Source organism: Tilletiaria anomala (assembly GCF_000711695.1).
Source record: "Tilletiaria anomala UBC 951 chromosome Unknown K437scaffold_17, whole genome shotgun sequence".
NCBI classification, from domain to species: Eukaryota; Fungi; Basidiomycota; class Exobasidiomycetes; order Georgefischeriales; family Tilletiariaceae; genus Tilletiaria; species Tilletiaria anomala.
The window spans coordinates 99,381-117,640 of NW_013547005.1; the positions used below are offsets into that span (position 1 = coordinate 99,381).

The 18,260-nt window shown below is 58.3% G+C and overlaps 7 protein-coding genes across 7 annotated transcripts; 4 read left to right on the forward strand and 3 right to left on the reverse strand.

Annotated features, from left to right (window-relative positions):
* Positions 1-29: 29 nt before the first annotated feature.
* Positions 30-1,406, reverse strand: K437DRAFT_55878 (uncharacterized protein). Its single transcript, XM_013389210.1, has 2 exons — positions 755-1,406; positions 30-663 (listed from the first exon to the last, which is right to left on the reverse strand). Exons 1-2 carry the CDS (start codon positions 1,301-1,303, stop codon positions 196-198), a joined length of 1,017 nt encoding a protein of 338 aa, XP_013244664.1. The 5' UTR covers positions 1,304-1,406; the 3' UTR covers positions 30-195.
* Positions 1,407-2,807: 1,401 nt separating this feature from the next.
* Positions 2,808-7,401, forward strand: K437DRAFT_272979 (HECT-domain-containing protein). Its single transcript, XM_013389211.1, has 2 exons — positions 2,808-3,821; positions 3,897-7,401. Exons 1-2 carry the CDS (start codon positions 3,003-3,005, stop codon positions 7,179-7,181), a joined length of 4,104 nt encoding a protein of 1,367 aa, XP_013244665.1. The 5' UTR covers positions 2,808-3,002; the 3' UTR covers positions 7,182-7,401.
* A 106-nt stretch (positions 7,402-7,507) lies between these two features.
* On the forward strand, positions 7,508-10,157 carry K437DRAFT_272980 (L30e-like protein; the record flags this gene model as incomplete). Its single annotated transcript, XM_013389212.1, has 2 exons — positions 7,508-7,513; positions 9,330-10,157. 2 exons carry the CDS (start codon positions 7,508-7,510, stop codon positions 10,128-10,130), a joined length of 807 nt encoding a protein of 268 aa, XP_013244666.1. The 3' UTR covers positions 10,131-10,157.
* A 12-nt stretch (positions 10,158-10,169) lies between these two features.
* On the reverse strand, positions 10,170-11,719 carry K437DRAFT_254919 (uncharacterized protein). The gene has a single exon (XM_013389213.1). It carries the CDS (start codon positions 11,355-11,357, stop codon positions 10,320-10,322), a length of 1,038 nt encoding a protein of 345 aa, XP_013244667.1. The 5' UTR covers positions 11,358-11,719; the 3' UTR covers positions 10,170-10,319.
* K437DRAFT_254920 (PAP2-domain-containing protein) lies at positions 11,580-13,810 on the forward strand. Its single transcript, XM_013389214.1, has 3 exons — positions 11,580-11,838; positions 11,928-12,324; positions 12,387-13,810. The coding sequence occupies exons 1-3, from the start codon at positions 11,775-11,777 to the stop codon at positions 13,726-13,728; spliced, it is 1,803 nt and encodes a 600-aa protein (XP_013244668.1). The 5' UTR covers positions 11,580-11,774; the 3' UTR covers positions 13,729-13,810.
* A 491-nt stretch (positions 13,811-14,301) lies between these two features.
* K437DRAFT_254921 (uncharacterized protein) lies at positions 14,302-15,832 on the forward strand. Its single transcript, XM_013389215.1, has 3 exons — positions 14,302-14,713; positions 14,825-15,195; positions 15,283-15,832. Exons 1-3 carry the CDS (start codon positions 14,644-14,646, stop codon positions 15,556-15,558), a joined length of 717 nt encoding a protein of 238 aa, XP_013244669.1. The 5' UTR covers positions 14,302-14,643; the 3' UTR covers positions 15,559-15,832.
* Positions 15,833-15,869: 37 nt separating this feature from the next.
* K437DRAFT_290196 (eukaryotic translation initiation factor 3 subunit E) lies at positions 15,870-17,978 on the reverse strand (the record flags this gene model as incomplete). Its single annotated transcript, XM_013389216.1, has 4 exons — positions 15,870-16,405; positions 16,520-16,622; positions 16,705-17,314; positions 17,357-17,978. 4 exons carry the CDS (start codon positions 17,976-17,978, stop codon positions 16,037-16,039), a joined length of 1,704 nt encoding a protein of 567 aa, XP_013244670.1. The 3' UTR covers positions 15,870-16,036.
* Between the last annotated feature and the right edge of the window lie 282 nt (positions 17,979-18,260).

Below are 18,260 nucleotides of genomic sequence, written 5' to 3' on the forward strand. Positions count from 1 at the left end.
GTAAACCCCTTTCCTGCGCGCGTCAGAACCTATGAGATTCCATTGAGCGCCTGTAAGGATGATATTATGCACTCTCAATGAAGCAGCCTTCTTGAGTGTTCCTCTTTTAAGACTTTGTGGTGACCTATGCTATGCTACAGTTAAGTATTCGTGGGCGTTCCTTTTCGCCATGGGGAGGGCTCATGCTTGCGAGTGTCATAAAAGAGCAGGTGAGTCCAACAAGCGCGTTCCATCGGACGAGTACGTCGTCCAGCGGCCTTTGCCTCCTCTACTGGACTCGAGCACCTCGAGGATGTGCGTGCGCATACCGGGGCCCTGCTCGGCGATGGCGCTGACCAATTGGCACTCGGCCTCGCTCGCATCTGTTGCTGCGTCGCTGCCGGAGCGCAGCGGTGCTGCAGCAGAGGCAGCAGCAGCGCGCACCTCGTGCTCGAACGCTTCAGCGCCGCACTTGGAGACGCCGGCGCTGGTAGCGAGATGCGCAGCTGCGAATGCGGATGCGGAGGATGGCGAGACGTGTGTGAAGACCGCGTTGCCGCGCGACACCCACAGCGAGGCGTCGAGCATGTGGGAGAACGAGGCGCCTAGGCTCGGACAGTTCTTGTTGTTTCCGAAGCTCGAGAGCGGGTTGTACGGCAGCGAGGCGAGTGCGCTGTTGATGAGCTGCGGTGGGAGGGAAGGTGGAGAGTTTGGAGATCAGCGTTCAGTGCGGTCGAGGGGCGCTTGTAGGATGGAGGAGCTCGGGGGGACGCACATATACGCGGACGCTCGCAGTCCTCGCGACGCGGACCATGTGTCGGCAGAGATGCTGAAGATCCGCCTGCACACTCGTCTTGGTCATGCCAGGCAGGAGCTGCAGGGCCTCCTCGTCGTTGAACAGTCGCTGGACCTGGTCGATGACAATTGCCTGGATGGGCAGCGAGGATGATTGCGAGTAGGCTGCTGCTTTGAGTGGATCAGCAGGCAGCGCTGGCGGCGATGTCAAGAGAGCGTCGACCAGCTCGATGATTCCGTCGACATTGGTGCACGTCTCGATGCCAAGCCTATCCAGCGGGTCGTATTCCTCTGCGATCTTCTGCCGCTTCACGGCTCTCTGCGCCTTCTCTTCGTCTTCGCCCGCTGCATCCGTACGTGCGCTCTCTCCCAGCAATGCATCGCAGATGTGCAGGGCCTTGGCTGCCACGTGGAGGCGGGCAGCCTCTGCGCGCTTGTGCAACTCCGCTTCCGCGAGCGGCTGTGATGATCGCAGTGGCACGCCGATCCACAAGGCGCGCGTGGCGGTGTGAGCGCAGAGCGAGCGCATGAGCGCATTGAGCACGAGCTGACGCGAGCAGCAGGGTGAGCGATGGTGCGTGGAGTGGCACGGTCAGCGGCGCTGCATGGACACTCGAGCGATCGGAGCAAAAAATAGAGGCGTACCGTCTTTCTCCCCGATGCCTTTGTTCCTGCAACTTGGACAACTTCCTGCGGGACACACAAGCTTGACGCATCCTGCATGTCGTTGGGCAGACCGGCCATGAGCAGCTTGGAGATGGCCGTCGGCAAAGCAAAAGCAGGCACAGCCGAGCACTCTTGCATCGCCATCAGGTTCTCTGGTGCGGTTGCCGTTGTCTGCTGAATATGCATGCCGCTCAAGAGGGCCTCGGAGCCGCGTTGAACGGGAGGGGAGAGTGCTTGAATGGCGAGCTCGCGCAGTGATGCGAGGCGCTCGAGGAACGTGGAGAGTATCAAGTGATGCGCATCGTCGAAAGCACCGGTGGCCGCGCCGAGACCTTGCTGCTGCTGCTGCTGTCCAAGGTAGGCATTGGCACTGTCGAGCAGCACGTCCTGACCTTCGCGATCAGCACGGCCGCCGCGGAACAGGTCTCCGACGACGAGGTGCTCCGCGGCCCGGATGCCGTGTCGTGCAAGCACGTCGAGCAGCTGCTCCGCCTCGGCGCTGAGCTCCACCTCCACCTCGATCTCTATCTGGGATGGGCCGCGGTGCGCGTGACTGCGTGCACTGCCTCCACTCGCAGGCCGACCACTGGCGACGGCCCAGGCCCTGCCACGCGACAGCAGCAAGCTGCGCAGGGTGGTTGGGTGGGGATCCATGCGGGGGCGGGGCGCGGATCAGGACAGGACAGCTGTTGACTCATGCGCGGGCCAGTATTGAAGCTGCGCATCCACATCGGGCGCACGAACCAACGAAGAACAAGGGTGTCAGAGGCGAGCAGCTTGGGGAACCCTCGCTCCTCCCTCCCCCCTGGCCAGCCTCGCCTTGTGCCCCCTTTCAGCGACCTGGCCCTGCTGACCAATCATTGCGTTCGACAGAAGGAACGCGCAAGCGCTTCTCTCTCTTTCACGGCGATAAGCGAGATGAGGTGAACGTCAACGTATTTCGACTCGCGTGGGACATAATGAGGTGGTTGACGTTTTCAGCACAAACACCACGGTGACGACAGCGCCGCGTGGTATTGCTAGGGCTGTCCTGGAAACCGTGTGGGCCCTCGGCCGGAAACCCGGGAACCCTAGTAGGTCCCCCGGTCTGGATTGCAGGGCCCAGCCGTTCCGGGTTTTTCCATGTACTTTAATCCCCCAGATCCGTAGTCTGGAGGCATCGTGTGGAGCCGATCTAACAGTCTCTCCATCTTTTCTAGCGAAATACGAGATAGGCACATAGGAAATTACCGGAAATTGCCGAGGCTCGATTTCGAGCAGCCACTTTCGGGAGAGACTTTACATGGGTTTCCGGGCGGATTTTGTGCACTGGGCCAGGTATTTGCAAGGGTTCCCAGCCAAGTCTAGGATATAATGCACCTCATCTCCAGCGTGTGGTTGCAACATGGCATTCTACAACAAATACAATATGAGAGAGCGAGCAAGCAAGCTAAACTAGTAGCTGGCACCCACTTTCACCACGACCCCGCCCCTTGTACACACGCCTCGCCGCTCTCTCTCCATCACACACAGAGCAGCGCTATCAGCTGTCGCGCTACGCATCGCGCGACACCCGGCCCAGCATGGACTTCAACTTCACCGGTATCGCCAAGTCCCGACCAGCCATCAACCTCGGCGGCCAGCTCTCCTCGCAGACGTCCGCATCGCTCGCCGCCAACGCACGGCAGCAGCGGCAGCAGCGAGAACAACTGCGCCGCAAGGAGGCCGCTGCGCAGACGGTCCAGCGCGTCTGGCGCGGTCGCCGTGCGGCCGAGTGCACACGACGGGGCTGGGAGGCGGACCTGGGCCGTCTGCTTGCAGAGATCGAGGCGCGAGTGGCGGCTGAGGGCACGCTGGCTTGCCGCTCGACAGAGGTTCGAGATCAATGGCTCGCAGCGACGTCACTTTTAGTCTTTGCCACCAAGGCCAAAGCGGAACACGTCGTCGTGGACAACTCTGGACGCCTCGAGAGATGGTGTCGCCTAGCGTTGACTCCAATGTCAAGAGCCTCATCAGCTTCTGCTTCCACCGCTACAGATGCCGATGCGGCAGACACACAGCTCCCTGTTGTCTTGTATTCATTCTTTGAGAGTACCTCTACGGCGCGATTTGATGAAGCGCGATGGCGCGCTTTCTTCTTGCTCAGCTCGGTCGCCCGCCGGCTAGAGGCTGCCGTGCAGAACCCCACACTAGCAAAAGGCAGTCAAATGGCATGTTGCACGTTTTTCAAGACGTTGTTATTTTTGGCAGGCCAAGATCCAGGGACGGAGAAAGCGCTGAGAACGATCCAAATCGCGTCTCCACGACCCGACGTGAAATGCGGCATGGACCAGCGTCTGGTCGGCCGCCTGCTTCGGCAAGGCGCTTGGTTCAGCTCGTTGCGCAGGCATCTTCTGACACATGCGAGTACAGCCTTATTGACCTTGCATGCGCGTATCGCTGACTCTCCTGGCTCCGTTGCCCACTCCTACATTCAGTCGGTGGACCGCAAAGCGTCGCCTGATACGGTATCGCTCTGCATCCAGCTCTGTTTCGCACCGTTTAAAGTCTTCACTTCTCCGACGCAGACAGGCGCAAGCGGGACCTCTCGGGCGAATCCAATCGCTATCGAGGCAGATGCAGGCGCAGACGCCGATCCGACAGGCCTGTTTCCGAGTCCTGCCGAAGCATACAGACTCGCTTTGCGGCAGTTCACCGAGCAGATCATGACGATTCCGCTCCTTCCCAAACGCATACCGCTCAGCAGCCTTACTCAGCTGGTGGCAGCATCGCCATTCAATGGGATCGTAGGACAGCTGTCTTCGAGCGACACACTGACCCTGTGCGACCTACACGTGGTTGAACAGGCGCATCTGCTCGCCAACTTCCTCGCACTCAGCGCGGGACGCGTGCCGCATATTACTGACGGCAAGACTCTCAAGGCGTACCTGGAGAGCCTGACGGCGATGCAAGATGCCGTTGCGGACAGCAACGTACTGGCGCACATCCCTGCGTCGGCGCGCAGGCAGGAAAGGGGCAAGGGCAAGGCGGGCGTTGCATCTACCCCACCCGCCTCGGCTGCTGCTGGCGGACAGGGTAAGAGGATGAGAGCTGCTGTTGAAATGATCGAGGACGAAGAAGAGCGCGAGCATGGGCATATTTACCTCGCTGCTGGACATGGAGATCAAGCCATGGCACCTCCGGGCGCCTCTACCGGCGCCGTAGCCGCCACGGAGCAGGAGCAACTCGACGACCAGACGTACAGATCGCTCCTAATCCTCCCGTCGCTGACACACATCAACGCGATCGTGGCCGCTTCCAACCGCTTCAGCGCTTCTAGCCGTCCAGCACTCTTCCGCTTCCTCACATCCACGCTCAATGCCGGGTGGCCGATCGACATCCGGGACGACATGCTCAGCAACATCTTGTACAGCAACAGCAACCCGGCCGCGCCACCAGGCATGGCAGCGGCAGGCGGTGATGCGGCACGAAGCGCCGCATCAGCGACTGGCGGCCTGGTCCGCGAAATCTGGCGCGGCTGGGTACGTGCGAGCCCGCTCGCGACGCGCCTTACAGCCAGCGGCGGCGGAACGGATGCGGTGCCGGTCACTTCACAAGCAGGTGCTTCCAGTGGACTTGGCGGGGATGCGGTCGGGGCGGACGTCAAAGCGTTCCTTGGCACGTTGGGCGATCCGGCGCTAGCGAATGAGTGGCCTGCGTTGATTGTCCTCTGCGAGCTGTACAGTCGCACGCTGCTTACTGTTGGCGATGACGAGTTCTATCCGCCTAGCTCGGCGTCACCATCCTCTTCGTCGCCTCTGAGAGATGCCGTCACGGCTCCTTTGGCAGCCAGCCGGGTTCTGGTTTCGCCTGCTTCTGCTTCTAGCGGCGGTTCATCGAGGAACCCGCTTAGTCTCGACGAGGTCGTCAGCCTCAGCGCGCTGCTGCGGAATCTGACCTTCGCCATGTATTGGCACGAAGGCAACGGCTCGCTCGCGACGTTGCAGCCAATCGTGTCGGGGCTTGCCGCCAGCGGCGCTAAGCGAAGCCAGCCGCCAGCGGGGGTCGCAACAGGTGGCGCATCCGGCACGAGTGTGTCGCCCTTCGCTCCAGCGCAACAGCAGCAGCAGCATGTGAACGAGCCAGACTGCCTTCCAGGCATGAAGATGTCGCTGCTCAGCTTGCGGACCCTCTTTACAAAGCTCCTGCAGCAGCTCTATGCGCGCGATTCACGGAGGGAGTTTACGCCAGAGGGCCACTGGCTCATGGTGAGCCAGTTCGACATGCAGGCGTTCATCCAGACCGTCATCATGGAGGAGACCGAACTTGCTGGGCCCGCGGCCGGAACGGCAGCGACAGACCAGGTGGAAGAGGAAGACGTGGACGAAGATGGTGATCGGAGGATGGGTGCTGGCGCGCAAGCGCACAGATTGGCAGCCAATACCCGGAGCGACAATATGGACGGCGGAGATTCGGACATCCCGGCCCTGCCCGTGTCAATTCGCCTTCGTGCCCGGCGAGGCAGGACACAGGGATTGACGGCTCGCACGCTCGCGTTCCTCAGTCCGAGGCTTGGCGTGCTGAACAACATACCTTTTGTCATCCCGTTCGAGGTGCGTGTCGAGATCTTCCGCCAATTCATCCGCAATGACGCACAGCGCCTTGGTATCGAGCAGCATGCGTTCATGCGTCCGCGTCGGCACAGGATCAAAGTCCGGCGTGGGCACGTTGCCGACGACGGGTTTGCACAGCTCAATCTACACGGCGATATGCTCAAGCATCCTATCGAGATTGCGTTCATCGATGAGTGGGGACAGGAAGAGGCTGGCATCGATGGAGGCGGCCTGTTCAAAGAGTTCTTGACCTCCCTCGTCAAGGAAGTATTTGATACCGATCGCGGCTTGTGGTGCGCGACCAACGAGCAAGAGATATACCCTAACCCGCACTCGTACGCGCAGACGCCTGAATCGCTCGAGTGGTACACCTTCCTCGGACGCATCCTTGGCAAGGCCATGTACGAGGGCATCCTTGTTGATGTCAAGTTCGCGAGTTTCTTCCTCAGCAAGTGGCTCGGTAAGCAGTCTTACCTCGATGACTTGTCCAGCTTGGGCAGCCTTGACAAAGAACTCTACAAGGGCTTGATCTACCTCAAGAATTATCCTGGCGACGTCGAAGCGGATCTGGCGCTCAACTTTACCGTGACAGATGAGGAGTTCGGCGTGCAGCATACAACCGAGCTGGTCCCTGGCGGCTCTTCCATCGCCGTCACGCGGGAGAATCGTTTGTCGTACATTTACCGCGTCAGCCACTACCGCCTGACGGCACAGATCGCACGGCAGTGCCGCGCCTTCTTTAACGGGCTGAGCGAGATGATCGACCCGAGGTGGCTGCGCATGATGAACAGGGAGGAACTGCGAGTCATCGTCAGCGGCGCCGATCAGCCGATCGACATTGACGATTTGAAGGCGAACACGGTGCTTGCCGGCTACCACGAGAAGGACCTCGCCGTCGAGTACTTTTGGAACGCGCTCGCAACGTTCGACGACACAGCACGCAGGGCGCTGCTCAAGTTCGTCACTTCGTGTCCGTCGCCTCCGCTCCTCGGCTTCTCGCAGCTCAACCCTAAGTTCGCGATTCAGCATAGCAGTGATGATAGTTCGAGGCTGCCGACGGCGAGCACGTGCATCAACCTGCTCAAGCTCCCACGCTATACCAGCCAGGGGCAGTGCTTGGAGAAGCTGAGGTACGCGATCCAGGCGAATTCTGGATTTGATCTGTCGTGACTGTCATGTAATGGCCTCTCGTCTTGTACTCCCTTCCTTGTCCAGAGCATCTCGCTCGAGGGGGGTTGTCAAATGCAGCACTCAGGGCTCTCAGACGTGCCGGCAAAGGACGAATTGGGCACAGACAATAATTGTTTCAGACATGAGCAACACCGAGCGATAATTGCAACTATGCGGAACCCCATGTAGCCTCATGCCTTGCACAAATAGCGCTTCACGCACTTCTTCGCTCATCGCTTCCGCATTCTCGTTCATGAAAGCTGCGAACTTCTTGTTGAGTCCGCTGAGTGTCATAGGCACGGCGCATTGTATGGAAAGTGGCCATTATGCTCGTAACGTAGCACCAGTTCAGTGGGGAATCAAGGTATCTTTCGGCACCTGATAGAAGGTTGCATTCGTTACGTGAGACGTGCGGACAATCGCTTACAGAGTCGGGCCCATGAGGCGCATCGATGCATCATTGGGCCCTTCCATTGGCGAATATCGAGGAGCAGAGGGCGACGAAAGGTTGCCAGCATGAGCACTCCCCCTGGCATGCGCTACTGAACGCACCTTCAAATTTAGGCTCAGGGAGAGGATGCACCTTGTGGGCTTCCTGCACGCGCACACCGTATGCAAACCGCCCTTGCGTCCTTTGTATTTCATAATTGTGAAGAACGACCTCTGGCGAATGGTTTATGCGAAAGAGTTCGTCGGTGAATGCTCCGGTGTACGGCCCGATCAACGGAGGGTAAGGGTACTTGCTGCCGGACAGTGTGGTAGAAATACGCTGGGGTCGAGTTTCGCGCCCGACTTCAACTGAGACGCTTCTGCTGCCATTCTCCGCGCAGCGGCAGCCAACGAGAGAAGCACGATTGTGCAAGCAGAACATCTAAAACGAGAGTTCATCATAGGCACGATTGCAAGTGTTAACCACAAGACAGCACTGAACGCTGGGTGACGACAGCAAACGCCAAACAGCTTGTTCTCGGCAATAGCAGCGACGTGTGCAGACGGCAAGGATCTGCGCAAGCAACCTTTACAATCAAGAATTGGATAGAGCGACACTTGTCTGAAGTCAGTCGAGTCCGGGTCTGCCCGTCATACATGTGATGTGGCGAGAATGATCTAGGATGGCACATGCTTCTGCACATTGAGTGATATGTACAACTTCTAACGCTATGCACTCTTGGTAGTCCGGCGTCCTAAGGGCGGAAATTCGATTTTCTAACACAGGACCTAGGAGGCTCCTCTGAGGCTGGCTTTCGGGCCTTCAGGAACATACATAATTGGTCCTTTGTAGGACACGGGATTCGGGATTAGATAGATAGTTGGGGATTCTGGTGTGATCAGAGAACTGCGCGGATACGTGTGATGTGATGCACAGAGAAGCCTGTGGGCTGAATAAAGCTGCGGCGGAAGAGTGCGGGTCTCATGTGTGAACTCCCCGCACTGACCCAAGGGATGCATTGCATACACAATACATTCTCTGTTGCCCTACATCATTTCCATCCCCTCCTCATCATCAGCTCCGTATCAACAGCCGACGAACAACATCAAGATGGTACGTTCGGTGCTCGCTCATTGACGAGCAGAGAGATGGATGCACGGCAGTAGCGAAAAGCGCCTATCTCCCAGCGCGGCAGAATTACGGTGCGAAGGGGTTCTTTGCCCTTGACTGGCAGGACTTCGGCTGTCTTCTGGGCCGACAGGTCGCATGGATGTCTTCGCCCCATGGCATTGATATCTCGAAAGGCCAGCTGAGCTGTCGCTGGACTCTTTGATTTCAGCGGCGTCGCCCTCCAGCTGCTGCCCACGAGGCCACATCAGCTGCGATTGCACGCCAATGCACAAAGACTAGCACAGTGTTGAAGGCTGCAAAGTGGGGAGGATGCTCTGCAGGTACTTCGGGTGCTAGTACCTGTATGCCGTCCTACCGGCTTCAGGGAAGGTGCTGATGTACTGCGTAGGCTCCTTGGTAGAGCCAATGATCGCTGCTCAACTTGTTGAGCGCGATTCGTTGTCCGAGAGCGCACTTTGCAGCACAGCTTGACATCTGGCCATCGCCAACTGCCGCAGCTGCACGCCACTCTCTGCTCAATGACCCACGCTCCTTTCCCTTGATGGAGTACTAACGATATGGCTTTCTGCTTTCCCCTCCCCCTTTAGCCACCCAAAGCTGCAAAGAAGCCCGTTGCTGCTGGCAAGTCCAGGAGCAGCGCCAACAAGGCCGCTAAGAACCCTCTCTTCGAGAAGACCTCGAAGAGCTTCGGCATTGGCCAGGACATCCAGCCGCAGCGCGACCTTACTCGTTTCGTCAAGTGGCCCGAGTACGTCCGCCTGCAGCGCCAGCGTGTCATCCTTCACCAGCGCCTCAAGGTTCCGCCTGCGCTTGCGCAATTCAGCAACACGCTGGACAAGAATACCGCGACGAACCTGTTCAAGCTCTTGAACAAGTACCGCCCGGAGAGCAAGCAGGAGAAGAAGGCGCGTCTCGATGCTCTCGCCAAGGACGTTGCTGATGGCAAGAAGGCCGACCCCAAAGCCGACGGCAAGAAGCCCCTTTTCGTCAAGTACGGTCTCAACCACTGCGTTGCCCTGATCGAGGCCAAGAAGGCTTCGCTCGTTGTTCTCGCTGACGACGTTGACCCGATCGAGCTCGTCGTCGCCATCCCGGCCCTCTGCAGGAAGATGGGCATCCCATGGGTCATTGTCAAGGGAGGCAAGTCGCGTCTCGGTGCGCTCGTTCACAAGAAGACCGCTGCCATCGCCGTCATCCAGGACGTCCGCAGCGAGGACCAGCGCGAGCTCGCTAACCTCGTCTCCGCCGCCAAGGCCAACTACGTGGACAAGTACGAGGACGCCCGCCGACACTGGGGTGGTGCCAAGCGTGGTGGCAAGTCGACCGAGAAGCTCCGCAAGCGTGCCAAGGCTGCCGGCACTACCGTCCAGGCCATCAGCCAGTCATAAAAACGGACCTGCTCTGGTCACGCTACCTCTCACTAGGGGCTCTTGTATTCTTAGGCTTCACGATATGACAAGCTCATGACGCTGCAACGAACGTACACCAGCCCATCTCCGAGTTTCGAATGATCCTTTGCCATGAAGACCTCGCCAGACCTAATTCTTGGTAGGGATACACGTCGGGTCTTCTAGATACTATCGCCAGCCGCTGCGAAGCTCGATCAACCGTGCAGTGCCCTCCATCCAAGCACCCTCTACATCCGCACGACTGGCGAGATCGCTCACGCGGAAACCTGGGCGTCCCTCGAATGTTCGTGAGACCTCTTCGTTGTCCTTTCGCAGCCATCGCACCTTCTTTCCGCTTGCTTTCGCGGTGTGCAGCGTCAATGAGAGAATGATGACCAAACCGCAGGACTTTTGCAGCTGCTCAAGTCTCAAGATTTCCTGCCGTAGCGCTTCACCTTCGGTCTCATCGTCGAGTATGAGGATCTCGCTTGGAGATGCCGGTTCATCAATGCCTTCCTCGTGTTTCACATAGCCGTCGACTTCCCCGGCCGCTGTGCTAGCAGAGGCTGCAATCGCCGAATGGGCTGACGGTGGGGCGAGGAGTACGTGCAGGTGCGCATCGCATGCGAGAGCTCTGGCAAGCGCATGCCGGCCTTCCGGCTTGCTGTATTCCAGAATACGGCGCGCGTCAAAGCTCTGGATATGTGAGAAAGTCCTTGAGAGATTCCCCGCTGTGAGATCGAAAGCGACGTCCACCTCTTCGGATAGCGTGTGCACCTCGTCCAAGGCCGGGGGGCTTCGCGACGACGGTGCGCTGCTGGACGGGGCGGCGGGAATAATGAGATGGATGAGGTAGTGAGGTGCCAGATCCGATAGCATGTCTGAAAGTAGCCCTAGTGCTTGCGGAGTGTGTGGAAACTCAGGTGGTAGCGACAGAGTGAGCGTCGGCCGCGCCGCGAGGGGCTGCATGTCTTGACCGCGGCTCGCCCCATTCCTTGCAGTGCGTCCCGTTGCAGCTTGGCTTCTTCTAGAATCATCCGCGCCGCTCGCTGATCCGCCTAGCCCCGCGGATCGCGGGAGAGAGGGGGGTCGAGGGGCATTGCTCGCTTGATACCATCGGTATACGCTGTATGAGAGCGAGAGAACGGCAAGCGTCGCACCGGCAAGCGCGAACGTGCGGTTGCGGTTGCGAGACCCCTTGGCTTGCGGTTGGCCGTTCGACGACATTGCAGCTTCGGCTTCCACTTGTTAGCACCAGTGTACGGCTGACCGCTTGATGCGCTTCAGGATGCACCCTTGTAGCCCAAACGCGAGTGCATATGAATGGGAAGTGGCAGAAACGATGTCGAAGTGACCGGCAATGGTGTGCACGGCATGAGCCGGTGAAGATCTCATGATGCGCCACACGGCCACAGCGCAAAGGCCGCTCAAGGTGTGGGAAGGCCAACATGGCTTGTCTAGGTCGCATTTTGCTCACCCTTCGCGACGCTTCATTTCAAAGAAGAGGCAGAGAGAGCACCAAGATTAAGCGTGGGATAGACGCAGAATTGCAGAGGACATCCCGAAAGGCGAGCCCACGTCCATTCTCTTGGGAGCTGAGCCGCGTAAAGACGGCAGTGGCGCCTTCGAGTCCTCGACACCGCCATGCCCAGGGAAAGCGCTATCGACCCGGAACGGTACGTCTCGCTCGGATTGACACACGTCCAGTGTGAGTGACAGGCCACCTGAATGTGCTCGCAGTATGAAGCAAACTCAGGATCGATGACTTATTCTTCACACATTGTATGTGAGGATTAGATGACGCCGGTGACCCTGCCGCCAAGTTACTCGGGCTAGTCACCTTGTCGCCCATCTTCTTGCTTTGCGCATACGTCACGATCATTCTCTACCGTCGCGAACTAACTTTTATCAATGCGCTGATAGGCCAGCTTGGCTGCGAAGGACTGAATTGGTTCTTGAAACGGCTGATCAGGCAGCCACGACCGTTTCCTGGGATGCTTGGGAAAGGCTACGGCATGCCGAGCAGCCACAGCCAATTCGTTGGATTCTTCGCAGCCTTCTTTATCAGCCATTTCTTGCTTCATCACCCACAGAAAACCAAGCCTGCAACATTGATCAATACTATGAGAAGAGCTGAGCATGTGGCAGTCATCATCGCTATTGTGTTGCTTTCTGCTCTGACATGCTATTCGAGGTGAGCGGGAAGTTGTGCTTGCTCCGCGAGCGTGTCAATGCTGATATTTCGGCGTCTCGCAGGTATCATCTCGCCTATCACACACCTGTACAGATCCTCGTCGGCCTGACAATAGGGGTCGTCGTCGGCGGGGGCTATTACTATCTGACAGAGATCGTCTCTCGTCAGCCTCTGCGTCTACCAGCCCCTCTTGGCTCACCTACCGTATGGTCCATGTCCAGTTCGCCCATCCTGAGCCGACCGCGGAGCCCTGTGCTGAGCCATGGGAATGCGGCGTTGGGAGCCCCAAAAGACGAAGGCCTGCGCAAGCGCAGCAACTCAGCGTCCCGTGCGCGAGGTGCGCAATTGTCACGGCGAAAATCGTCGCTCAGCTCGATGCTGCCACCCATACCAGATTTGCATCCCGCGCCTCCGCTGAGGCAGATGATTCTGGACCATCCAGTCGCCGTAGCATTCCGCGTTCGGGACAGTTGGACCGTCTGGCGCGACGGCGGGATTGAGGGAGAGTATGGGACATGGCGGAGGGAGTGGGAGAGTAGGAGGGAGTGGAGCTGGGACAAAAGCGCGAGCAAACTGTCGCTGACTGCCCGCATGAAAAGTGGTCTAGCGTTGAAGCCACCGCAGAAGAAGAAAAAGAAGCAGCTGGGTGCCGCTACGGAGGAAGAGGAGGCAGACGTACACTACCAACACATGCTGCATGCCCTGCGACTTGCCAACAAATGTGAGCCCACGCAGACCGCCTTCTGCGTCGGTTGCATCATCACCGCGCCCTCTCTGAGAGAAACACTCGCGACGGGTTATTCACGCGAGCTGGAAGGCAACACGCACGCCGAGCAATGCGCGCTCGATAAATTGCAGCGGGAGCTTATATTTGTCGCCGAGAATGAGGCAGAAGCTGCTGCGGAGATAGCAGAAGAGCTCGCGCTGGATCTGTACACGACGATGGAGCCGTGTTCGGAGCGAATATCGGGTGCGACACCGTGCGTGCAACGGATCCTTGAGTTCAACCACCAGCGTCGCTACGCCGTCTGGACGGTGGGTGCGGATGCAGACGCACAGCGGTGCTCGCCGCAACCCCAGCAATCTCAACAGGTGCGCCATCCTCAACGATGCAGCAAATTCGTTCGCCTGCATGTAGCGCGCGTCTTTCAGGGCGTCAGTGAGCCGGACGACTTTGTGCAAGAGTGCCAGGGAGCACGTATGCTGCGCGAGCAAGGGATCAGTGTGCAGACTGTACGCGCACGGAAGCCCCTGTTCAGAGTGCAAAATGACCGACAGCAGGGAGAAGAGAGCGAGAGCGAAGACTGGAGCTGGCTGGAGAAAGAGTGCTTGCGCATCGCCAAGTACGGCCATGCTGACCAGCCGCAGCCTCAGCCTGGCGTAAAGCGGCTGTGGATGTTGTAACACCGGTGACTCTCGTCGACGTCGCCACTGGGTTATGTGGCATTCAAACTGTCACTTAGAAATATATATGAGCACATCTACTCGTACACACGCGATTGCCGCAGACCACGACCGAACATGGTGTGCATGACGTCTCCTGAAGTCCATTTGGGCCATGCCTGCTCCAGCCTTCTCGGTGCCATGCAAGGTCAACGGTATGCATCGCATCGCCACGCCGCGCACTTGGGTCAGATGCAGTTGCACACATAGCGCATGATGCTTGCACCGACAGCGAAGTACGAGAGACAGGCAAGACCTTTGGCTTGCATGCGACGAGGGGAAGAGGCGACCGCCCTATCTTGTATCGAGGGCGTCGGTGCTACGTGGGCCCGAGGATGCGGGAAGCGCACCAGGACACTTGACCGCTCCACCATTGCGCTCCTGCCTGTGCTCAGTGCTCCGACGTCTACTGACTCTGGTATGGATCGCCCCTGTAAATTCCATCACACGGCCATTTTTTGCGGGGCTCCTCGTGTTTAGTCTCTTTGTCGATCTCCATCCACTATTGCTGACTGCCGCACTGCATGACGGCCGCCACAAACACGCACCCGCAGGCGACTTTGACTTGTAGTGGTACATCTTCAAAGGACATTTCAACTTGGTGCTTGGCTTCGGCGCTCCGAGTGTCGCCCGACCCTGCTTAGAGGTGCTATTGCTATACCTTTCCCCCCTGCCCCTCACCGACACCCCGACTGTGCTGCATTTCTCCCCGTGCTTCATCATTCCTGTCGCCCCTCGCCGCCGCGTCGCGTTGCCTCTTGTTGCCAGCACGACCCAAACAGCTTTGCTAGCTCTCGCATCTCGTTCCTTGCTCTCTCTGCCTTCCCGTGCCCGCTGCAGAAGCGCTCGCAGATCCTAGCCTACTCGCGGCCAAAAATGAAGTTCTCGACAGCCTTGTGCGCTTTCGTAGCGCTGCTCTCTGCGGCGAGTAGTGTCGCAGCGCAATGTGGGTCGATTCCTGTCGACCCCCTGTCTATAACCCACATACACCTGGCGAGGAGCTGACCGCTGTACATCCTCCTTATCTACGCCACCCAAACCCTGGCTGCACCTGCAGCAAATAGCTCGACAGCCACAATTACCAACACGTCCAGCAGCAGCACCTCCGTCGAGTGGCCCAAGTCGATCCCGTTGCAGCAGTCTGTGCAGTACGTCATGCCGTCATACGACCTGAGCAAGCTGCCCAAGTTCACCTGGTCGCTCGCCAACGAGTCTTTCACCTTGCGCACGTCCATATGCGGCATGCAGGTCGACTTTTGCAAGAAGGCCGGCTGCGATGCAGCGGTGGGCGCAAAGGAGACCAAGGTCGCGGACAACTTTTGCGACCAGGTGACTCTCGCGTCGAAATGCACATGCTCAGGTGGCATTTCGCGACTGCAGAAGTTCCAATGGCCCGTCATGACACAGGACTGCCGATTCCGAGGACAGGTGAGCGGCAATGCGCTGAGAAATGCCAAAACGACTTTGGATGGCTGACGTGACTCGATATGACGTTTGCTTCCCTCCCTCCTGCAGGCTTGCCGCAACCAATGCATGTATGGCGGTACGCTGACGAACCAGATGCCCAGCTGTATTGCAGCGTGCAACAATGTCTTTGGCATGCAGTGCGGCCTGCCCGGCCAGATGGCCGCCAACTACGTCGTCAACAGGAAGGGTGAGAAGCCCAACCTCGTCCTGACGCAGGGGGGCGGCTCTCAAAGCGCCGCAGCCGCTGCCATGCACCTGCCGGCGCGCGGCACCACCACCGCTACCGCACTCGCCGTCGTGGGGCTGGCGTTCACGCTGTTCTAAGCCGAGGGCGCCCAAGCGCAACGCCGGATCTCCAGTATCCCTTTGTTCGACTCGAAGTCAGCGGCCCTCACATCACCCAGCCCTTCTCTCACTTCCTATGCGAATCATTGCTATGCGCACACCATCCGGGGCGCCCGGCGCTCGTTGGCAAGTCATACCTCCTCCAGAGGCCGCGTCCCATGGCCTTTCCATCTGTTACGGATCTTTGTACTATATATTGGTCTCTGAAGGACCGTTTAAAAAGGCCAGAACATTTTCGATTCTGCCTTACAAACCCACCGCTCCATCTTGCATCAAACCACTTTATGAAGCTCCAAACCGGATCAGGTGGCTTCATGGCCAATTCTATGCGATTGGCCCTTTTGGTCAGGGAGCGAGAGGCTGGCGACTAGTCTACACTTGTATAGGGGAGTGAATGCAAAGCGAGCCAGAAAAGGAGGGAGAGATCGGGGGCGTCGTGGAACAATTGTGCAGCTCTTCAAGCAGCTTCAACGCTCTCGGAAGCAGCAGGTGCTGTGCCGGTGCCACTGTTGACCTGCGCGGAGCCGTCTTGCCCCGTCGGTGCGCTAGATGCTGCTTGCTGGTGTCGACCACTAGCACCGGGACCCTGAGCGCTCCCGCCGCGTCCACCACCACGACCACCGCGGCCGGCAGCACCGCCACGTCCGCCACGCCCGCCTGCACCGCCTCGACCGCCATCGCCGCCGGCGTAGCCGCTGTATGCAGACGGGTTTGCTTTCCGGTCGATCGCCTGGCCCATTGCCGACGTGCGGAAAACAAACCCTCGCGTCTTTTCGATGATGTTCTGATACATCGCCTGCGGTGTCTGGTTCATGTAGACCATGTTCTGCGGCGGGCAGGTTTAGAAACAGAGGGGGGAATTGGGGTGCTTGTTAGTCCATGGAATTGACTATGTGTGGTGCCCAAGAGGGAAATGAGCGCCATTGTAGCGATTACGTACCTCCTTGAAATCGATCTTCGCATCGGTTCGCGTGTCGCGGATGAGGTTCACGACCCACTTCTCTCCCTCCTCCTTGCTCATGTTGAGGCTCCTCGACAAGTCCCTGTGTAAAGAGGGAGCAAGGAGATGGTTAGCTGATAGACTCTAACAAATCTCCGTCTTGCGGCGTGCAGACAGCAACTCACGCAATGTCAACGCGGTGGTGGATCCTACAGTAAAGCTCGCTGATGAGGTATCGCGCACTCTCCACGAATGCGTCCTTGTGGTCAGCAAGGAAGAAGTCGTTAGCGATCAATTGCTCTGCTTTGGCAAGCTCCTCTTGCGCGGCCTCAAAGTCGAAGCCTTCGTAGAGAACGGAGATGAACTTCAGGATTGGGTCTGCCGGTGCTTTGGAGGAAGAAGCGGCATCGTCTGATTCAGGATCTGCAGCCTCTGACCGGTAGGATTCGATGTTGAGGATGCGGACGAGGTCCTTCATCGCATTTTGTGCGCTGAGCTTTTGCGTGGCACCGCCCCGCTCGTTGCCAAGTGCGCTAGCACCGGGCTGGGCGATGTTGAAGATCCTTGTCGTTCTCCGGGTCATGACGAGCGCAACGACGAGGTATCGGAGCAGCCACCATGCGGACGTCTGGACGGTGGACAGGTAGGCGGGTGAGAAGAAAAGCTCAACGAGCATCTCGCGTCCTTGCGGGTGGTTAAAGTAGACGAACAGCGACCAGTGAAGCAGCCAAGTGCGCTTCTGCAGGAGCGACTCGTTGACGCCCGCCATGGCTGCGCTCTGCCCAGTTGTGGGACCTTGCACCATTGCGTCGGCAACTGAGGCTGCATCATCAAAACCAGAAGCAGAGATGACCGCTGAACCTCCTGCACCGCTGTCGACCTGATCGCGGAGCAGCTTGAGTTCCTCCATCGCAGCATCCCAGTTACCCATCAGAATATCGGCTGCAAGCTTGCCCCAGTAGCTGCTTAGTGTCATGGCGGGGTCCATGCTGAAGATGCGGAAGTGGTAGAGGTAGGACGATGCTTCGGCATAGTTGCCGCAGTTGAACTGGAAGTAGCCGAATCGGTAAAGCGCATTGATCTGGTCCAAAGTAAGTTGGTAGTTCTGCTCGAGCCAGCTCAGGTTTTGCTGCTTGTCTGACTTGAGTGAGGACAGAACTTTGGGGTCCTCGATGACGTTCAAGGCATGCTCGACCTCGGCAGTCAATCGCTCGTTGGTCGCGAGTGCTTCTTCTTTTTGCTTCTCGAGCTCTGGCGGCGCTTGTTGCCCTGGGTACGCTTGAGAATAAAGCTCGGCAGTGTATCCGACCATTGAAGTGCCCCTTGCAAGCTCATACTGCGCCTTCACTAGATCTGTCTCCTTGAAGAGTCCAGTGGAAGACAGGTGCTGGAGCATGGGGATGGCCAGATGCCGGTCGACATGCTGCAGAAAGCGGGGGGTTAAGTCGTACTCGGCCATCGTGGCGGCAGCGACGTCTTGCACCTTTGAACGCTTTCTATCTACCCTGTGTGATCCGCAATATCGCAACTTCAACCAGGACGACTCGCTGTGCGATGTGTGACGGGGCTGCAGTTTTACGCTTCAACAACGAGAAGTTAGAAGAATTGCTCCTCCAACGAGAGAGAATTGTGCGTGTGAGGATCCTCTCTGTCAGTCGAAAAGTCGCGCAAGGTCAAATATTTTGCTTGTAAATCCCGCTCCTGAAGCGATATTGGGAGCGAAACCAGACGAGCCTCAACC